Below are 19765 nucleotides of genomic sequence, written 5' to 3'. Positions count from 1 at the left end.
GGTAGTCAGACTACCGTTAAACTATAGTATAGCTAATTTATCTGTACTTCTGAAAACAAGTTGTTGTTATTCATTGTAAGTGTAATTTAAGGATCGGAAGTGTTACTAGGCTACAGTACATCACAGCTTTGTTTTGGTGGGTTAGTAAGTCAACGGTCTGTACTACTGTACAGTACTGTGTAGGTAGGCCTACTAAACTAGCTAAAATTCTAACGGTTTGCAGATTATTGTGGATTTTATAGCTGGCTTGCTAGGTTGAACATATTCCTCACTAAGTGAGTCACTGCGATATAGAACCAACACTGATGTTAACAGCGTGCAAACGGAAACATTTGAACATATTTGAATTGTGATTTCAGACGGCCACACTGCGATACCATAGCCAATGACATTCTGCAAATGATACCTTGGGAAGTCTGAATGTGCAGCTCAAAACAGACATGGAGATAAGCAAACTGAAAAAAGAAAATGCCTTTCTCCGGAAGTCTCTGGATGAACTTGCTCGTAAGAAGGGAGAGCCATCAGATTCCGAAAATAACCAACTTTTACTAGAGGTAGAGTACTGTACCTTACTGAAGTTAATAGGCTAGCAATGTGGTAGGGCCTACAGAAGTTTATCATTGATAGTGAAGTGATGTATAAGTGAAAGTGATGGTATTCATTTTCCAACTAGACAAATTTGATCTAAGCTAATCAAAACAGTACATTACTGCAGTAATGTAGCAATGACATAACTTGCAAGACTATTCAAACGGCCAAAAAATCTATTCATGTTTATTGTTCCCAGAGAATTATATCACTGGAGACTCTGCGTGAGAGGAACTCCCAACAGTTGTTGTCTAAGGATGAGGAGATAGCATCTTTGCGGAGGCATTTGCGTTTGACTGGTGGGGAGACCGTTGCCCATCTACAGGCCCAGATAGACCACTACCACAAGGAAGCAGAGCAGAGAGAGAGACTATTCCAGTCCCTCCAAGCTGAAACAGAGGACATCAAGAACAAGCTGGTGGCTGTGTCTACTAAGTGCCAGGAGCTGGAGGGAAAAAATGTATCTAGTCCTAAAGTGTTGCCCTCATGCTCACTGGCATTGTATATTTTATTTAATTCTAATTCCACTTACTACTGCTAGTTGATGTACCCTTAGTATAGATAGTCCACATATTTAAATTTGAGGTCGCTATATGTTTATTGTATGCACCTTCCTGCCAAAGCAAATTCCTTGTCTGTGCAAACTTTCATGGCGAATAAATCCCATTCTGATGTACACTAGACTAGATTAATACTGTTAAATCAGTGTCAAACTAGTGTAACACTAGATGGCAGCATTTGATCTAAATTCACGGATTTGACTGATTTGAACTCATGGGGAGAGATTGTTTAGAAGGAGAATATGATTAACCTTGACTCGTAGATGTAGAGCTGGTATTGTGCCTTTTTTAAAAGCTAGTTTACTTGTTTAACATTTAGTCATTTAGCAGACGCTCTTATCCAGAGCGTCTAACAATTTAACAATATCTTACAATACATTAGTAGCCTGGACGCAAACATGAAGGACTACCTACTCAGCAGTCGGCAGTCCTGGTGAAAGGGCAGTTATCTAACATATTTCGTTGTTTACTTTTTGATTGTGTGTATTTTAATTGATCCGTATCAAACAACAAGACAAGCCTCAGTGATGTAAACGTTTAGTTGATTTAGGGTTCTGTGAATGGATTGTGTGTGCCGAAGCACAGCAAATGTTACATTAGGAAACAGCCCTGTTTGATTTGTTTTTCATGCAGAGCTGCTCATCAGATGGTCAGGTATGCTCCAGCACTGCTGCTGTGATCCATGAGCATCTCAGGGATGTGAGTATGATCTCATGGATACTGGATAAGGTTTTCATTTTGCTTTGCACAATCAGGCCATAGCTGTGTGTGTGTACTTTGTGTACAGGACGGCCTCAATGAGGTTATTACACCATGGAGCGGCACCCTGCTTGGACAATAGCATATTTGGTGTGTGTGTGAGTGCGTGGGCATGTGAGTGCCTAACTGTCTGTCGGACTACATGGGTGTATTTCCCCTATCTGCCCCCAAGGCTCTCGACAAGAACCAGCAGTGGCTGGCTTACGACCAGCAGAGAGAGGCCTATGTGAAGGCGGCTCTGGCCAGGGTGTTTGGACTGGAGCAGCAGCTGAACCAGGCCAAGCAGGCTCTCACACAGAAGCACAATGAGGCCCATTCAGACGGTGAGTCGGGAACAGTGGGCAGTGGACACCCACTCCTGGGGCATCTGCACACTCTGGCCATAATAGTCTGTCAAAACATGGTCCTCAAGACGGTTTGTCTGGAGTGTGGTCTGTTTAACACACGTAGCATCAAGCAATTCATTCAGGAGTCTTGCATTTGTGGACTATATAAGTATATAAATGTATTTGAAAATTACTGTATCAGCTTGAAATTGTCAGAAAGCTTGTTCAGGCCCCTTTTGCACCTACTATATATAATGCCATGCACCCTTCAGAGAGGAAGTTAGTCCAAATGCAGGAACACTATGAGAAGCTGGTCCTGACAGCCAAGAGAGAGCGGGAGGCTGAGAGGGAGCATGTCAAAACCACCCAGAGAGAACTGAATGATCTGCAGAGGAGGTAGCGGCCAGAGTTACTAACAAACTGGCAATGTTCTAAGCATTCGAGGCCAGGCACGTTGAAGTAACCAGGGGGGGGGGGGGGGGGGGGTAAATGTGAAGGTGCGAGGAGAAGCAGAGGGAGATGGAGAAGGCCAAGCAGCAACTCCAGGAAGAGAGGCTAAACAGCAAGAGGAGTATCCAGGAAGAGAGGCGTCGCTCTGGGGACAGAGAGAGTCGGCTGAGAGCCGAGGAAGAGGAGCTCGAGGCCAGGCTGGAGGGGGAAATGCGGAGGTCTTCTGAGCTTCTGCTGCAGGTACTACTAAAAAAGGACTGTGGGTCAAAACAATTCTGACCATCACAGATTAGATGGGATGAGCACCTAATATGTCTTTTTTGTATTGTTAAATTTGTCTGCATTCCTCCTCTCCAAGGTCAATCTTCTCCAGAAGTCCCTTTTGAGTCAACATGAAGACCAGAATAAGATCTCTGTTCTTGAACAGCAGGTGGGGCTTTGTTAAACAGTCCTGCAACTGCGTGCCTCGTCATCAGTTCTGTATCAAGCCAACATTAGTAATTGAGTAAATACTTTGTATTAACTGGAAACCAAAGGTTGGCGCTAATCCACCCACTCATTAAAGATCCCGCCATTAATCCCCTTAAAAAGGATCAACAGTCTGTCAGTCCACTTCTTTCTGTCAGTAACTCTGAGCACTCTTCATTGACAAAGACTGGCCTTCATTAGAACTAGACAGGGTGTTGGCCTAGGCAGGGTATCAAGCCTTCATTCGAACTACACTCTGAATTTGCCCTCTTGGTCTTCCTTTCCTTAATTGAGGTCATGATACAGTCGTTCTCACCATTGCAGATCCAGGTGTTTGCCAAAGACCTGGAGGATGAGAAGAAAGATTGCCAGTATTTACAAAAGCAGCTGCACAAAGTGTTGAAAGAACTACGCAAAGCAAAGGACCACGCTGCCCAACTGGAGTCAGAGGTGGGTTTGAGAAGGATGCATAGCAGTCTATAATATACTTTGTCTAAAGATACAGTACAGTAACAACAGTATGGCAAGTACAGAAGTACCCGCGCATCCCTACGGATAACGGCACATGCAATTTTGGGAAGTTGACACAGGAGCTGGAACCATACAGTGTAGTCCATTGTCTGTTCTCCTTCTCAGAGAGAGCAGTGGGAGTCAAGACCATACAAGGTTGCAGCTCACGGCAGACCCTCTCCCTCCAAGCTCCCGAGGGACACTGTCATCTCCCCGTCCCGTCCAACCAACCAGCTGGATGAAAGCTTCCTGGAGTGTCCTAGCTGCAGGACCCAGTACTCCACCAGCGAGCACCGGGAGCTACTCACTCACATAGACCACTGTCTGGGCTGACCACAGCTCATGAGTTAGTGTGTGTGTATATATTTAGCAGTATATACATTCTCGCTATTTCTCTTTTTTTAGTAATGCATTACTTTTGTGAACTGTTCCACAGGCTTGAAACATCCAGCTAAAACAATAGTAGTGTTGTGTTCTTCAAGTCTTGATTACATTTATTTTCTAATTTACAGTTTGAAATGAATGAAAGACCTTTCTTTCTGAACACACTGTTGGGTAAGGTTCCAGTTGGGATCTGTTTTTTTACTTAAGGAGAAATATCCTTAGGAAGATGTCAATTAAACACTGTTTCTGCAGATGGTGTGATCCTTTGCCTCTCTGTTTTTTTCTCTCAGTGCTTGACAGAAAATCTGCATCTTACAGTACTGTTCTTCTCAAACCAGATAAATAGCTCAAATCAGATTGTATGAGTAAATCTGTGTCCCATACTATTTAAGGCAGGGGATTAACATGGCTGTTGAAAGAGGTAGTGATCTGTACGAAGGCTTCACGGTTCCAAAGGGAACGTGACCCCAGGGAGGTAAACCCACAGCTAACTGCATTAGAAAAAGCTGGTAATATGGTTTGTGTAGACCTTAACTTACCTTTCAGGAATAATTCAGACGAGACATTTTCCTTGGGCTCTGGGATATGACAGTATGAATCTGTAGCAGACTGAGCTAAGAGGGTGGGAGTGGTCTCTCCCTTTTCTACAGCAAATGAGTGGATATTGGAAACACCGTTTTTTGTGTGTTTAGAACATATGATTGATCCCACATTGCATGATCCTTTCATTTTACTGTTAACCAGCAATTGCAGAATTAGTCTTTTCTAAATGTTTTCCCTACTAGTCTCTGTAGTAAGAGGTGGTCTTATTGGTGTTGGCACAGTCCTATGGTTTAGGTAAATACAAGTGTCCATTTAATTAGATAACTGCAGCCAATGCACAATCCGCTCAACATCAGTGCCAAGCATGCTGAATGAAGAATGGGGGTTAAATTGGAGACAGTAACCCATGTAATACACTCTAAATAAAAGAACATGAGGGGGATGTGATGTGCCTTGCTTTTACCAGAGGGAACTGAAGTGTTTGACCTCTCTGTTCTCATGTTTGTTCCTTTCAAATTCGATAAGCTAACAGTGTGATAAACGTGTTCTTACACAAGGGACCTATCAAGAGATGTAACAGCTGGGGCAAACATAGAAACACAAAAGAAAATTCTCAGTCTTTCTCGCCCCCCTCTCTCTTTTACACACACACGTACAGTATGCTCTTTTTTCATCAGGAAAACCGTTTGTTGGCCGCATCTCTCACGGATCTTTGTAAAACCAGATTTCTACTCTATCCTTGGGCCCCTCGACCTCTTCATGGAAGTTCCCACTTCTCACTTTAACACTTTGCAGTTAAGGAATGTCTCCTACTTTTCCTTCTTTTCGGAGCTCTACCGCTCTGACCATATCGCAACCACCGTGGAGACCCTGGCCCTCATGACGGTCTTCCTGATCTCAGTTCTGGCCAACGTGGGAACAGGGTTCTTGGTCACACGAGAACGCCGGTCGCTGGTAAATAAGACTGTCCTGACACTGAACCTGTTTGTTGCTGACCTATTGTTTGTCAGTATGACTCCTCTGATCGTGGTGGTGCGCTGGGCCGTGTCCTGGAGGTTGGGCAACGCAGCTTGTCGCGCCATGCTGTATGTCATCAGCATGAGCGGCTGTGTCACCATCACCACCCTGGCCTGCATCAGTGTGGAGAGAGTTATGGCTATCCTCAGGCTGCACCCGGCTCCCACCCTCAACCCCAGGATGGTGTGTGCTACCCTGGGGTGCATCTGGGCTTTCTCAGCACTCACCTCCATGCCTCTTAGCTTATTCTTTACCGTACGGGAGGTGGAGTCCTTTGATGAGGTATGGATGGATGAATGGATGAGTATTGTGTTCACTTTATGCAATATGAACTCTATATTACTAAATTTACCATATCTAATCTGGTATTGTCTATTGAAGGTTTTTAAACGTGTTTCTGTATTGCTCTGACTCAGACCCTCAATGATTATAATTGGCCATCATTGACAGAAACAATTTTGTACTAAGTACGTTTTTGCCTGAAAAAATAAAGGCAAAATAAATGTTACATCCAACAAAATTGGTCCAACGTTAGTCTCAGCAGTGTTTCCTGTTCCACAGAGAAACATCCAAATCTGTACCCTGATGTGGCCAGACATGCTTGCGGAAATAGTGTGGGATGTTGCCTTTACTGCGCTCTGCTTCCTAGTCCCAGGACTCGTAATCGTGTTCAGCTACAGCAAAATACTGCAGGTAAAGATTGACTGACTTACACAATAGAAATAACTTGATCTTAATGTCATTTGTTTATCATTTTGTATAAGGAAACATTTTGGTATGTTAACGTGTATTTGAGGAGTGTGGCTGCGTTCTATTGATTTGTGTAGCTGGGAGCAGCAGGTGTGTGTGCTTAAGGCTTTAAATGATCATCTGTAAATATTAGACTGGACATGAAATTGCTGTGCGATAAAACATAGACATGGCACATCCATTATGTGATGGAAAGTACATCGACCATGGCTAAAAGGAGGCTTTGTAAGATTGTGTCCACAAGTGCTAAAATGATGTGAAAGGGTCCATTGGTTAAAAGATCAGCATTAGGTGTTAACTTTGTGATGACCATGTCCACTGTCTCTAGCTCAGCAAACGTTCCCGAAGGAGGCTGCACCCTTGTGAATCTCCCTCCAGACTCAACAGGGTCCACCACTACGTCTCTCGCCAGGACATCAAACTCTTCCGCACGCTCTTCGTCCTCATGCTCTCCTTTTTCATCATGTGGAGCCCTATCTTCATCATCACATTCCTCATCCTCATGAGGAACTTCCAGAGCCTTTATGTCACCTCCACCATGTTCTTCTGGGTGGTGACCTTCACCCTGGCCAATTCCGCGCTCAACCCCATCCTCTACTCACTGTGTCAGTTTAGGCACGGCTGGCGGAGGCTCTGCTGTGTCTCCATGGTCACCCCAATGAAGAGAGCATCCAAAGCCAATGGGCATAGACAGGAGAGGGGACCAACACCACACAAAGTATACACCATCTAGTTTGTAGGTTATACAGCACATCCACCATGAGACCTTCCTCTGCTGCTTATAAAAGTCCAACGACCAGTGGAGGGATTTAACATAGCAGTACTACAAATCAAATCAAATTTATTTGTATAGCCCTTTTTACACGCAAGCATGTCACAGAGGGCTTCACATATGCCCACAGAACTGCCCCTCAACCAACCTAAACCCTCAAGGAAGACAAGGAAAAACTCTAAACCTCGCAATTCTGAGAGGGATCCCCTCCTCCAGAGACGGTTGGTGAGAGAGAGGAGCAGAACACAGGCTAAACATAGTCATACAGTGTCGGTGGGTTTTTAAAACACCAAAATCGTTGTCAAAATTTTTCAACTTTATAGATGTAGGACAGGACCGGGAGACTCGCGACCAGGTCCAGCGTTGGCTGACCGACGACCAGGCAGGTGCTGACAACTCAAACCCCCCACACCACAAGGGATGTGTGTGGGGGGGGGGACAGAGAGAGGAGAGCAGGGATTAGAGAATGCCAGGAGCAGCTAACAGTTACAGTCATAATAGAATGAGATCCCCACCTGTCAAGTGTGGACTGGTGCAGCAATTTTACAGAGCAAAAAAGGGGAATATTTTAAATAATAAACACATACTTCTTTGGTATTGCTGTTCACGTTTGTTTTGATAAAATTGTGTATATATCTGAAACCTCTTTAGGCACTGTGATGTTAATGCTGACTGCTGTTATGGTTACAAAGTCTCCCTCACTGTCTGTGTTGATATCCGGAGTGATCAGCTTGTGGCTCGCACCTACTATAGCTGCTTTACTATATCTACTGTGGCGGCCATTTACAATCCCATTTGGCTTTATCCATGGATAGAGCAAACCAGTCACTGAAATAGACCACTGCTAATAAGTGCAAGCTTTAGAGGTAAAGATGCTTCTGCATTTGGATGTTGTTGATTAGAGCTAAAATTAGAGCAGGACGGCGCCAGTGCACATGCTGAGCTGTCCGTCTGTCCAACAATAGTACCATCACATCACTTCTGTTGTGGTCTGGCATATGCACAGCTTTCTGTATAAAAACCCATTATAAGCAAGGGTCTACATGTAGTTACACAGTTTCACTACAATTTCCTGTTCTAAACTGTTCTTTAAAAATCTTTCTTTTTATAACAAGCACTGCCACAATTAAGAGCAGCTTGTGTTATAAATGTCGATCCCCCAACATTTCTATTTCAGCTTTGTGGTTTTATAATCATTATCCAGAATTTATACTGTGGTTGTCTGTTTTTCTTTTCAATACCAATACATGTAGTACATGCATTATATCGGGTGTATTGTATTGTTTTTTTACTTGCAGTCTACTGGTGCAGCACAGCAAGTTATAGAGCATAGAGGACATCCCAGAATGTTTGGACAGTGTTATAACACCTTACCCCTTTTCCTTAACCATAGAGCAAGTCATAGGTGGTACCATAATTCTGCTGTCATTACCTCTGATGGGATTGACCCAACTAAAAAGAAAAGTGGTTGGATTTACTGGTTAAGAAAGCTCCCAGACTTATGACTTCCACGTCATGATCATTAGCACCCCCTGGATCCCCTTACCCTGTAAGCCACTCCTCTCCTGCCTGTACCTTCTGTTGAGAAGAGTAGTATGTGGGCTAGGGCTTTGGGTTCTCTGTGCTGATGAGGGATTTTGGGGCATCTCAGTCGGTGCTGTACAGATAGAGCTACAGATCTCCACCACTCTGCTAAGCACACTCTCAATCCCAAGTCTCCCTCCGAGGGATGCATCTACGAGATCACTGACTTGAGGAATAAGATCACCAAAAACAAGACAAGATGGCTGACAAGGACAATGTTGAGAAGTTTTTGGACAACAACCCCCAGTTTGCTAAGGAGTACTATGACAAGAAGGTCAAGGCGGATGTGATCTCCGCTGCCTTCAACAACCAGGTCCAGATCAAAGATGTGGCTTCATTCAAGGAGGCTACCCAGATCCAGGAGGCTGAGTTCATGTTTGAGATCATCAAGGAGTTGCAGGGAACCAACCCTATGGAGAAAAGCATGCACAAGGTCCTCCAGAGGATTGCTCTGCTGGTAAATGCTGATCGATGCAGCTTCTTTGGCTCCAGGTCCCGTAACGGCATCCCTGAGCTGTCCAACATACTGTTTGATGTGACGTCCACATCAGCCTTTGAGAAGAACCTGGTTGATCCCAACGTGGAGATTGTGTTCCCCACTGACATGGGGATAGTTGGGTGGACAGCGCACTCCAAGAAGGCCCAGAACATTCCTGATGTGAAAAAGGTCAGTCTGCACCGTACTGTTACAAAGGAATCTAATCTTATGTTAGAGCCTTGAGGGAAAAAAGATTCTGATGTGCTGTATGAGAATGGATACAATGAGGGTATAATGACTCCAATGGAATTACTGAGGATTATAAAATGTATGTATATTGTGCATTGAAAGTTTTTAATGATTTGTGAGACCAGTTTGGATTCAATTACAGCTTCCTTGTTCCTAAATCGAGATATTGACCATGATGTGTTTGTGTGGACGGTAAAGAAGAAGGGAAGATTCCATACTGGATTTTCCATCTAATGGAGGATATCTGTAGCATTGTGATGACAGGAACTGTGGCTAATATGCTAAACTCCATTGAGCAGAAACATGGAGTTTTTTTTACTGTTTTGCATTTTAGTACTGATATCTGTGATTTTCTTGACATTTCCAGAACTCTCACTTCAGTGACTTTGTGGACAAGCAGACCAAGTACACAACCAAGTCCATGCTCTCCGCCCCCATTATGAGTGGCAAGGAGCCCATTGGCATTATCATGGCACTGAACAAGCAAGGGGCCGAGGAATTCTCAAAGGGTGATGAGGATGTGAGTGAGGGCGTTTTCATCAGTGAATAAGTGAGGGATAACGTATAGAACGCAAAGCATTGGGGTGTAGCTTCGCTCTGAAGGGGCTTATTTTCCCCATAATGACCGGCGTTCTATACATTATTTTTATATGTGATTGCGACTTTCATACTATGTCAAATGGGTATTTCTCTCTGAAGTTTGGGGTTACTTCAAGCTTCCTGGTATGAAAACCACTGTTGATGTGACCCAGTGGGGTCATCAGGACACTGTCAGAATCAGAATCAGAATTGGTGTTTATTCGCCATGAAAGTTTGCACAAACAAGGAATTTGCTTTGGCAGGAGAGCCTACCTAGGCAGCCATTTTCGGCGCCAACTAGAAAGTTACAGCATAACATGAGGAGAGGGGAGGAGAGAAAAAGGCAACCCCCAGACAATGCTCCTAGAGGAGTACAGTGTGGGAACAGGCAAAAGCCTCAGCACATAAGCCCAACAACATTTACAAAAACACGTGACTTGCAACGGGGAGTGGGGGGGGGGGGGGGGGGGGGTTTAGACAAGCAGCATCTGGACCTGCAGCCATGGTAGGTCCATAGTTTACCTTCTTGTCTCTGACCCACATAGTGACCGGAGTCTGGTGCTCAACTCATAATCCTGGATTTTCTTCTAATTAGAAATTATTCAAATAATAATAATATATAATAAACTGTCTTAGGTGACATTGAGGCCTAATTACTCTTTACAATAACTTCATGTAATAATTACATTCCACCACGTCCTACTTACCTATCAGTCATGATTGGTACTTCATGACTAGGATCGATGATATGATGTATGTCTTTGTTTTCTTGTATTCCAGCTCTTCAATAAGTATGTGAACTTTGCTGCTGTGATCGCCCTGCAGTACCACACTGCTTACATGTGGGATGTGGAGACCAGGAAAAGCCAGGTACAGACAGTCTGTAAATCGACACTAGTCTTTAGAGAGACACATGCTATTGTTTTTACACAGAAATGAACTTAAAAACTTAAACTTGAAATACCCTCCTCCTCTCCGACCAACACAGGTGCTGATCTGGTCTGCCAGCAAAGTCTTTGAAGAGCTGACTGACATTGAGAGACAGTTTCACAAAGCTTTGTACACAGTTCGGACATATCTTAAGTGTGAGAGGTACTCTGTGGGACTCCTGGACATGACTAAAGAAAAGGTGAGCTCAAAACTTCCTCACTGAACAACTGTTCATTTATAGTACAGCATATATATCCAATTACTAATATACAATAAACAATACAATGTACAATAATACAGTAAAACAATTAATCTAAATATAATGCCATATAAAACTAGACTTAGCTGATAGAGACAACATTAATGCATATCAAGTAGTAAGTAAATAGTAAGACAACATGATTGTTTCAAATTTGTCCCCATAGGAATTCTATGATGAGTGGCCAATCAAACTAGGAGAACAGGAACCATACAAGGGGCCTAAGACACCAGATGGCAGGGTAAGCACTTTGTTCTTGTTATATAGTCCCTTCTGACCTTCCAAATGGGTGAATGACCATTTCAAAGGATTTTTCACTATCACATTGTTTCCCTTTACCCTGCTTAGGAAGTTAACTTCTACAAGATCATTGATTACCTGTTGGAGGGCAAGGAAGAGATCAAAGTTATCCCGTGAGTGTGACCTTATTGAATTAGAACCAGTGTTTCAATTGAGCCAAGCCGTGGGGGCCATGGGCCCCCCCCCCCTATAACTGATGAGAAAATGTTGAACTTGTGGTTTCCCTGTTAATGTTACCTCCTCATCCACCCACTATCTACCTTACGGACCCCACAAGACCTCTGACACAATCCAAAAACCGATAATTATCAGATGTAGATCCACATGGTAGAAAGATTGTTTGGTTCGTCACAGGACTAGTTTCTGATAGCTTTCTCTTCCATGCTTTCTCAGGGGCCCCCCAGCCGACCACTGGGCCCTGGTCAGTGGCCTTCCGTCATACGTGTCAGAAAACGGAATGGTGAGTGTTTAAACTGCCCCTCTGTCCCGCAACTCATCATTTTATTGGGAGATATTGGAGATATGGTCTAAACAAGGATACATTTTTGTTCCTCTTAGATTTGCAACATGATGAACGCTCCTGCAGATGAGTACTTCAGTTTTCAGGTGAGTGTTTGCTAAAGATTGCCAGTTCTGGAGTGCCATGAATCAGTCTTGTTGCTGATACATTTTTCTCATTTTCACTGTGATGTTGTGTTTAATGTATCCCCTAGAAAGGACCAGTGGATGAGTCTGGTTGGATTATGAAGAATGTGCTGTCTCTGCCCATCGTAAACAAAAAGGAAGAAATTGTCGGCATTGCCACTTTCTTCAATAGGATTGACGGCCGGCCATTTGATGAAAATGATGAACAGATCACAGAAGTTTGTACAGTTTTTTAAATGTTATTTAACTTCTACCCTATCTGTCTTTTAGTCAATAGATCAATCATTTAAATGTTATATGTCTGCAGCTGCCCTTCTTGTATGAACCCCCTGGGTTATGTCTTCTTACTTAATGTGTGTATGCCTGTGCTTTTAGGCTCTAACCCAGTTCCTGGGTTGGTCCACACTGAGCTGTGACACCTATGACAGACTGAACAAGATGGAGAACAGGAAGGATATTGCCCAGGAGATGCTCATGTGCCAGACAAAGGCCAAACCAAGTGAATTCCACAGCATTCTGGTGTGTCTTTATCAATTACTTTTATTATCTTTGTCAACTTCCTGTATCAATACATGGGTTGAACCTAAATTATGTTATATGTGACCTACAATCATGAAACTGGAAGACGATTATAATGTATCATATCCACGTACTGCACAGCCATCAGACTTGGTCATGCTCTTGCAAAAACCTTTCCTTGCAGAACACTGAGGAGAAGCTGGGTAAGGTACCGGAGGACTGTGAGGAGAAAGAGATGTACAAACTTCTGGTGAGATTCTGGGGGAAAGCATTAAATCAGTCAGGATTTACTGGTTAAGAGTGTCATATGTATGTACAGTTGTAGCTAGCTACTTAGCTAAATATTAGCTAAGAAGTTCCATCTGATTATAAATACATTGTGTGTGTGTTTGTGTACAGAGAACCAACATCCCTGAGGCGAAGGATGTGGAGCTCCTGGAGTTCCGTTTCAGTGACTTCCCTCTGTCGGAGACGGACCTGATTAAGTGCGGCATCCGCTGCTTCTTTGAGCTCAATGTGGTGGAGAAGTTCAAGGTCCCCGCAGAGGTCAGTACACACACACACATGCACTTGTGCACACAGGCACATAATGTTTGCAACAATAAACCACACTTTTATTAGTCTGATGTCTAACATCAAACCACATTACTTGGAGAATAAATGTATAATAAGTGGGGACTGGTCTTTACCACATTAAGGGTCCTATCTTGCACCCAGCTCAATTGACTTTGTCAACGACGCAAGTATCATTCCTAGTTTGCACTCAACGCAAAGTTGACTTGTCCCTCCACAGACGCACATCGGTAAATTAGGGAATGACTTTGCGCTCCCGTCTCCATCAGAATCAGAATTTGGTTTATTCGCCGTGTAGCCTATGTTACACAAACAGGGAATTTACTGTGGCAGGAAGGTGCAAACAATAAACATATACGGGTCTTAAATTAAGTAAAAAAGTACAATAGTTAAACTAATTCTAAGAACTAAACAATAAAAAAATATAACAATTTAAAAAATAAAATGTATATAAAAATAAGGATAAGAATTTGAATGAGCAGCATGAGCGGGCAATTTAGTGCAATGAGAAAACTGCTCTGCCTTTCCCATACAGGGCCCTATTTTAACGATCTGAAACGCAAGTACCAAAACGCAAGGCGCAAGTAACTTTGTGGCCGGGACTCCGCCTCGGTTGCTATTTTGCCGGCGGGATAAATGACTTTGCGGCGCAAATCTAAAATGGGTAGGTCCGAAGTAGCTACATTACTAATGGGTGTGGTTTGGGCGTAACGTGCAATAAACCAATCAGAGCGTCATCTCATATTCCCTTTAAGAGCAGCGCTTGTTCCATGGCGGATTGTTCTTATAACGGCGGATTTGCCAGGCGCACGCCAGGAGCGGTTCACAGCCGAGGAGACCGACGTTCTAGTCAGGGCCGTAACAGATAGATAAGTGACATTGTATGGGAAAGGCAGAGCAGTTTTCCCATTGCTTTAAATTGCCCACTTATTCTGCACATTCAAATTCTTATTCTTATTGGGTGTGCTTTGCCTTCGGCAAGGGCACAACCTTTGTTCTCTCACATATATATTTTTATTCTAAAAATTAAAAAAAAATTGCCCCCCTAAAACTCAGTCAATATTTAGCCTACATAGACAACCTAGGTGTCAAAAGTTTCGTCTTGGTAGCGATTGAGTTGCTTCTATTGGGATTTACGTTCCGTTGCATGGTTTAGGCTCAAGTTAAGTTTTTGTGGCGAAAAGTGAAGCTAACGGTGGCTAATTTGCTAGCCACAGTCACTGACGTTACTAACGTCACTAACGACAACACGCGTGACTACCTTTGGCAGAACATTCGTTTCGCATCTGTTAACTTGGGGGATAGCTAGGCTAACTATAGCTTTACTGCAAGGCAGCTGCAGAAACGCCACAAGCAAAGAGGCCAGGGTGATAACTATTTACTCATTTTACTTTGTGATATGACACACAATTGTGATGTGTAATGTACAATATAAGATGATATTATTAAGGAAGTACATCTACTTTCGGAAACAGTAGTCTACTATTTCACTGAAGTATTAGCAACATGACATTAGCCTGTGTTGTCCGGGCAACACATACTACAGTGGTCTATGATGTATCTGTTTTCAATCGTTAAAATAAACATTCCTCACATATACATTTTCGTTGTAGGATTTATTATGACATTAGATTACAAGTAAACGATTTGTGGGTGAAATTATCATTACCTGTGGTTTCAATCCAGTGTATCACTGCAACGCTGTAGCCTACGCGAGACACTACAAAAACCTCTACACAGCTGTTTAGGAAGTCAAACGGCGACAGAACATGTTCGGCACTCCCCTTACTTAAATCAAAAGTCTATCTAACTACTAACCTGAACTTCATTGCCACAGCCTAAACTTTGTCAATCTGTTCATGAAAATAATTAATTTCAGCCTAAACCGTACAACGGAACGTTAAATCCAATTCAACCAACGCAATCGCTACCGAGACGAACACAGCAGTAGTCTAGTACTGTACCGTAGTAGTACAATTTAACGGGGCAGCTTCTCCACACAGGGCTATATCGCATTTTGCGTTGTTACTGACAATGATCGCTACCAGCGAGCTTTTTATGAATGAGTGATTTTCCACTAAATAAATGTCAAGCTTATTTACGTTTTGGGGGGCATATTTTCAGTTAGCAGATGGTACTGTTTGAATCACGATTCCATCTTCTACTGCCGGTAACGTCGTAGAATAATCTTCAAAGGGTGTTCTTTATTAATGAATGAATGCAATGAGTAGGCTAAATGCCTGAAAATATCACGAGAAGGGAAAACTTAAAAGGACGTTTAAGTCGTAGAGATTAGGTCAATTTTTACACCGGTCTGACAAATGTATTCGTTTTGATTCAACGATGAGGCTGCCTCTTGCAGGGGAAATGAGAAGACATCTATTTCATTCTACACTTCACTCGTATTTTCAGTTGTAAATGAGCAGCAAAAAAAAATGCTTTTAAATCTATGTAATCTTTATAAATAATAAGTATGCATTTTTATATAAAATACAGAAATATCAGTTGTAAAAATGTCATTAAAAAACGGACCCCTGTGCAACCGACGCAAGCAAGCACACCCTACAATTTCCCCAGAAATTGTACCCTCTCTTAGCCTGACGTTGTCATACTCATAATTCTAGTCAGAATATGAGTCTGAGAACTCTCCATTGGGCTGTGACTATGGGGCGTGTTTCAAACGAACCTGGAAAACAAATGCCTCTTCGCTCAATTGGATAGATCTACAACCAATCAGAGCAACGTAGTTGTGTCCCATCTTCTTCGTGACCATCGGGGCCAGCTGATAAATTAAACTTTTACCGAATCCCGTAGGAAGGACGGCAAAAACATATTTTCCATCGACAAATGCCTTGATTGCGTTTCTCTGTTCCTCTTTCAAAATTAATGCGCTGTCGATGTCTTCTAAAACAGACTCGATGGCAGAATCATAACCACCCCCGATCTCCAGCGGTAGCCATGTTTGTTCAAAACGAATTCAACTTAAGCGCTCTTTTGTGACGTGAGTGATTACGTTACTGTTGATCATCTGTCCATCATCGTATAAAGCCCGCCCTGGCAATTTCATTGGTCCGCCCATATTCAGGTTTTCTGTAGTTGTCCCCAATACGAGACCCTCCACACCCAACTTCCCGACCAAGTTTTTTTGTGGGCGGGACGAAGTTGGGCTGGCAGCCAGGCTAACCCTCTCTAGTTTTTATATATATATATATATATATTTTAATTGTTTAGTTCTTAGAATTAGTTTAACTATTGTACTTTTTTACTTAATTTGTTTATTGTTTGGACCTTCCTGCCACAGTAAATTCCGTGTTTGTGTAACATAGGCTACATGGCGAATAAACCGAATTCTGATTCTGATGGAGATGGGAGAAGAAACCCACGCAAATTATCTTCGGTTAAACAGGCGTGGGAGAAAATTGCCACAATTGTTACAAATCATGTTCACATACATAGAGATTTCTCATGAAAATCTTTTTATAATCATTGAAGAAATGTAACACGCCATAAATCAAAACAATGTAATGTAGCTTCGCAGAAAGAAGACCCTGGCCTCGCCAGCAGTGCGCACGGACCAAGCTTGCGCCCTTAAAATAGCATCTGAATAACGCGCCATTGACTTTAGACTACTTTTTTCCTGGTCAGTGGCGGAATTGTTTTTCTGAAACTGCAAAATAGCACCAGGGAACGTTTGCGCCGGAACACGCCTCCTTTTTTCGCTGAACCGCCCCCGGGAGCGCAAAGTCATTCCCTAATTTACCGACGTGCGTCTGTGGAGGGAAAAGTCCGCTTTGCGTCGAGTGCAAACTAGGAATGATCCTTGCGTCGTTGACAAAGTCAATTGCGCTGGGTGCAAGATAGGGCCCACAATGTCACTTCTCTATCTGTTACGGCCCTGACTAGAACGTCGGTTTCCTCGGCTGTGAACCGCTCCTGGCGTGCGCCTGGCAAATCCGCCGTTATAATAGCAATCCGCCATGGAACAAGCGCTGCTCTTAAAGGGAATGTGAGATGACGCTCTGATTGGTTTATTGCACGTTACGCCCAAACCACACCCATTAGTAATGTAGCTACTTCGGACCAACCCATTTTAGATTTGCGCCAGGCACAAAGTCATTTATCCCGCCGGCAAAATAGCAACCGCGCCGGAATCCCGCCCACAAAGTTACTTGCGCTTTGCGTTTTGATACTTGCGTTTCAGATCGTTAAAATAGGGCCCTAAGGCTATGATCCCATCACTGAAGCTATAAACTGAATTTGTTGTTTTTACCCTTTTTTCCAGGCTCTGACAAGATGGATGTACACCGTTCGCAAGGGTTACCGTGACATCACCTATCACAACTGGAGGCACGGTTTCAACGTTGGCCAAACAATGTTTGCTCTCCTCATGGTAGTACCTTTTCCACATTTGAAAGATTGTTGTTTGGACATAGTGTTTGTACAGCACTTTTACTAAAACGTTGATTAATGTGCACTGTCCCTGTAAAAATAAAATAAACTCAAATGCTAGTAACAGTAGAAAGAACTTCAAGAACTTACCCAGGCCATAATACAAATGACAAGACCATGATCTCTCATCCAGACGGGCAAGCTGAGGAAGTACTACTCTGACCTTGAGGCCTTTGCCATGGTTGCTGCTGGATTCTGCCACGACATTGACCACAGAGGAACAAATAATCTGTACCAGACAAAGTACGATATGTGTGATGTCCCACACATTTTGGGACAGAAACCAAATAAAGGAATGTTCAATTGACAGCAAAACCCTTGATGCTGTGAACTGAGGTGTATAGAGCATGACTGAGGTTGAACTCTTGTTTGTGTCTCTCTCCTGCAGGAGCATATCTCCTCTGGCTAAGCTCCACACCAACTCGATAATGGAGAGGCACCATTTGGAGTACAGCAAAACCCTGATGGAGGATGAGGTAGGCTAACATTCTTTAGAGGCTCCTCACAGCTTTTGTTTGACTGTCTGGCCATCGACTGTCCATGCCTAAACATTAGGCGAGTAGACATACTGTATGCGTCCAAACGAACATCTAGTCATGTCTGACCACAAACCCCAACTCCCTTCCTCCCTCCCAGAACATCAATATCTTCCAGAACCTTCAGAAACGCCAGTTTGAGACAGTGCAACACCTGTTCCAAGTCTGCATCATCGCCACTGACCTGGCTCTCTATTTTAAGTAAGTTCCTCTCCCATTCATATCTGCTTTGGACAGCTATGGGATGATTACAGTTGGCAGGGTGATGAACAAAAAATACTGTCTAACTTAGCAGAGTGATTCCTATTCTGGCCAAGCAGGTCATGGCTGCCTCTTGTCTTTTAGGAAGAGGACAATGTTCCAGAAAATTGTGGATGCCACAGAGCCCATGGCAGATGAGAAGGAGAGGATCAACTATGTTTCGAATAATGCAACTAGGAAAGAGATTATTATGTAAGAACTTTGTGTATTGTATTGTGTATAATGTCCAGCAGATGGAATAATAAATAATAACAATAAACAAATAATAATTATAACAACAGTAAGCTATCACCAAACTAAACTCAAATGGTTGAAAATATTCAAAACGTACAAAATACTGTACCATTTTAACAAAAATTATTTAAGGTTATATTATGTCTTGCGTATTCCAATTTCACCAGTCTGATACATGTTTTGTACATTAGCCTTCAGTTGGAACTGTAGAGAGATGTGACTCTTGCTTTTCCTCAGTCCTGACTGTTGTCTCCCATCCAGGGCAATGATGATGACAGCTTGTGATCTGTCAGCCATTACAAAGCCATGGGAAGTCCAGAGCAAGGTTTGTTCAGTCATTCAGTGTTCATTCTTTGTATAGTGTTTAGCTGGCACCTAGTTCTCATAGTTTTGTTTGGTTCTGTTGGTTCCAGGTTGCTCTTATGGTGGCGGCAGAGTTCTGGGAGCAGGGAGACCTGGAGAGAACCGTTCTAGATCAACAGCCTATTGTAAGAGCACTTCCTCTGGCGTGAAAATGCCACATTTTGCATTGAATGTGTTCCACATAGTCATTTTGTTTTCCTTCTCTCCTACAGCCAATGATGGACAGGAATCATTCTGAGGAGCTGCCCAAGATGCAGTGCGGCTTCATTGATTTTGTCTGCTCGTTTGTGTACAAGGTAGATAGGGGCTCTGGAATGTAGAACCTCCACATCCTCTTTCTTTCCCTTTTTTCTCCTGCTCTTTTCCTTCCTCTTTTCCTCTTTTCCATTCTTCTCTCATATCTACAGTAATGGCAAAGAACTCTGTGACCGTCATTACCTTTAGCGTGTCAGATGGCTTTGTCCGAGCATAGTGGCCATCATGTGGTATTGCTCACGTGTGTGTGTGTGTGTGCCTCCAGGAGTTTTCCAGGTTCCATGTAGAGATCACCCCTATGTTTACTGGCTTGAACATAAACAGAGGTGAGTGGAGGGCCCTTGCGGATGTCTATGAGGCCAAGATGAAGGCCATTGAGGAAGAGAAAAAGAAACTAGAAGGTGGTGGTGAAGGTGAGTCCTGA

The 19765-nt window shown here is 43.1% G+C and overlaps 3 protein-coding genes across 3 annotated transcripts; all 3 read left to right on the top strand.

Annotated features, from left to right (window-relative positions):
* The first annotated feature begins 440 nt into the window (after positions 1-440).
* cep55l (centrosomal protein 55 like) lies at positions 441-4295 on the top strand. The gene is made up of 9 exons (XM_067236609.1): positions 441-554; positions 788-1055; positions 1795-1847; positions 2080-2322; positions 2436-2629; positions 2731-2923; positions 3042-3113; positions 3476-3601; positions 3788-4295. The coding sequence occupies exons 1-9, from the start codon at positions 441-443 to the stop codon at positions 3992-3994; spliced, it is 1470 nt and encodes a 489-aa protein (XP_067092710.1). The 3' UTR covers positions 3995-4295.
* Positions 4296-5347: 1052 nt separating this feature from the next.
* LOC136943333 (free fatty acid receptor 4-like) lies at positions 5348-7088 on the top strand. The gene is made up of 3 exons (XM_067236608.1): positions 5348-5887; positions 6167-6298; positions 6684-7088. The coding sequence occupies exons 1-3, from the start codon at positions 5348-5350 to the stop codon at positions 7086-7088; spliced, it is 1077 nt and encodes a 358-aa protein (XP_067092709.1).
* A 1822-nt stretch (positions 7089-8910) lies between these two features.
* LOC136943264 (cone cGMP-specific 3',5'-cyclic phosphodiesterase subunit alpha'-like) lies at positions 8911-19765 on the top strand. Its single transcript, XM_067236524.1, has 21 exons — positions 8911-9378; positions 9806-9958; positions 10798-10887; positions 11006-11146; positions 11373-11447; positions 11555-11619; positions 11900-11966; positions 12065-12112; positions 12220-12369; positions 12527-12670; positions 12855-12920; positions 13070-13216; positions 17526-17633; positions 17826-17935; positions 18081-18168; positions 18329-18429; positions 18574-18681; positions 18985-19048; positions 19137-19211; positions 19299-19382; positions 19607-19765. The coding sequence occupies exons 1-21, from the start codon at positions 8911-8913 to the stop codon at positions 19763-19765; spliced, it is 2511 nt and encodes an 836-aa protein (XP_067092625.1).

The sequence above is a fragment of the Osmerus mordax genome, chromosome 5, assembly GCF_038355195.1.
Source record: "Osmerus mordax isolate fOsmMor3 chromosome 5, fOsmMor3.pri, whole genome shotgun sequence".
In the NCBI taxonomy this organism is placed as follows: Eukaryota; Metazoa; Chordata; class Actinopteri; order Osmeriformes; family Osmeridae; genus Osmerus; species Osmerus mordax.
The sequence above is the reverse complement of the archived record's forward strand: the minus strand, read 5'-3'. Positions and strand labels throughout refer to the sequence as shown.

What these genes read in the sequence shown, in the direction of transcription:
- LOC136943333 (XM_067236608.1), top strand. Translation starts at nt 5,348, where the DNA reads ATGGAAGTTCCCACTTCTCACTTTAACACTTTGCAGTTAAGGAATGTC. An exon ending in AGGTGGAGTCCTTTGATGAG is followed by an intron (nt 5,888 to 6,166) that starts GTATGGATGGAT and finishes CCTGTTCCACAG; the next exon opens with AGAAACATCCAAATCTGTAC. An exon ending in GCTACAGCAAAATACTGCAG is followed by an intron (nt 6,299 to 6,683) that starts GTAAAGATTGAC and finishes CACTGTCTCTAG; the next exon opens with CTCAGCAAACGTTCCCGAAG.
- LOC136943264 (XM_067236524.1), top strand. Translation starts at nt 8,911, where the DNA reads ATGGCTGACAAGGACAATGTTGAGAAGTTTTTGGACAACAACCCCCAG. An exon ending in TGGAGACCAGGAAAAGCCAG is followed by an intron (nt 10,888 to 11,005) that starts GTACAGACAGTC and finishes CGACCAACACAG; the next exon opens with GTGCTGATCTGGTCTGCCAG. An exon ending in CTAAGACACCAGATGGCAGG is followed by an intron (nt 11,448 to 11,554) that starts GTAAGCACTTTG and finishes TACCCTGCTTAG; the next exon opens with GAAGTTAACTTCTACAAGAT.
- cep55l (XM_067236609.1), top strand. Translation starts at nt 441, where the DNA reads ATGGAGATAAGCAAACTGAAAAAAGAAAATGCCTTTCTCCGGAAGTCT. An exon ending in CTGAATGATCTGCAGAGGAG is followed by an intron (nt 2,630 to 2,730) that starts GTAGCGGCCAGA and finishes GTAAATGTGAAG; the next exon opens with GTGCGAGGAGAAGCAGAGGG. An exon ending in CTGCCCAACTGGAGTCAGAG is followed by an intron (nt 3,602 to 3,787) that starts GTGGGTTTGAGA and finishes TCTCCTTCTCAG; the next exon opens with AGAGAGCAGTGGGAGTCAAG.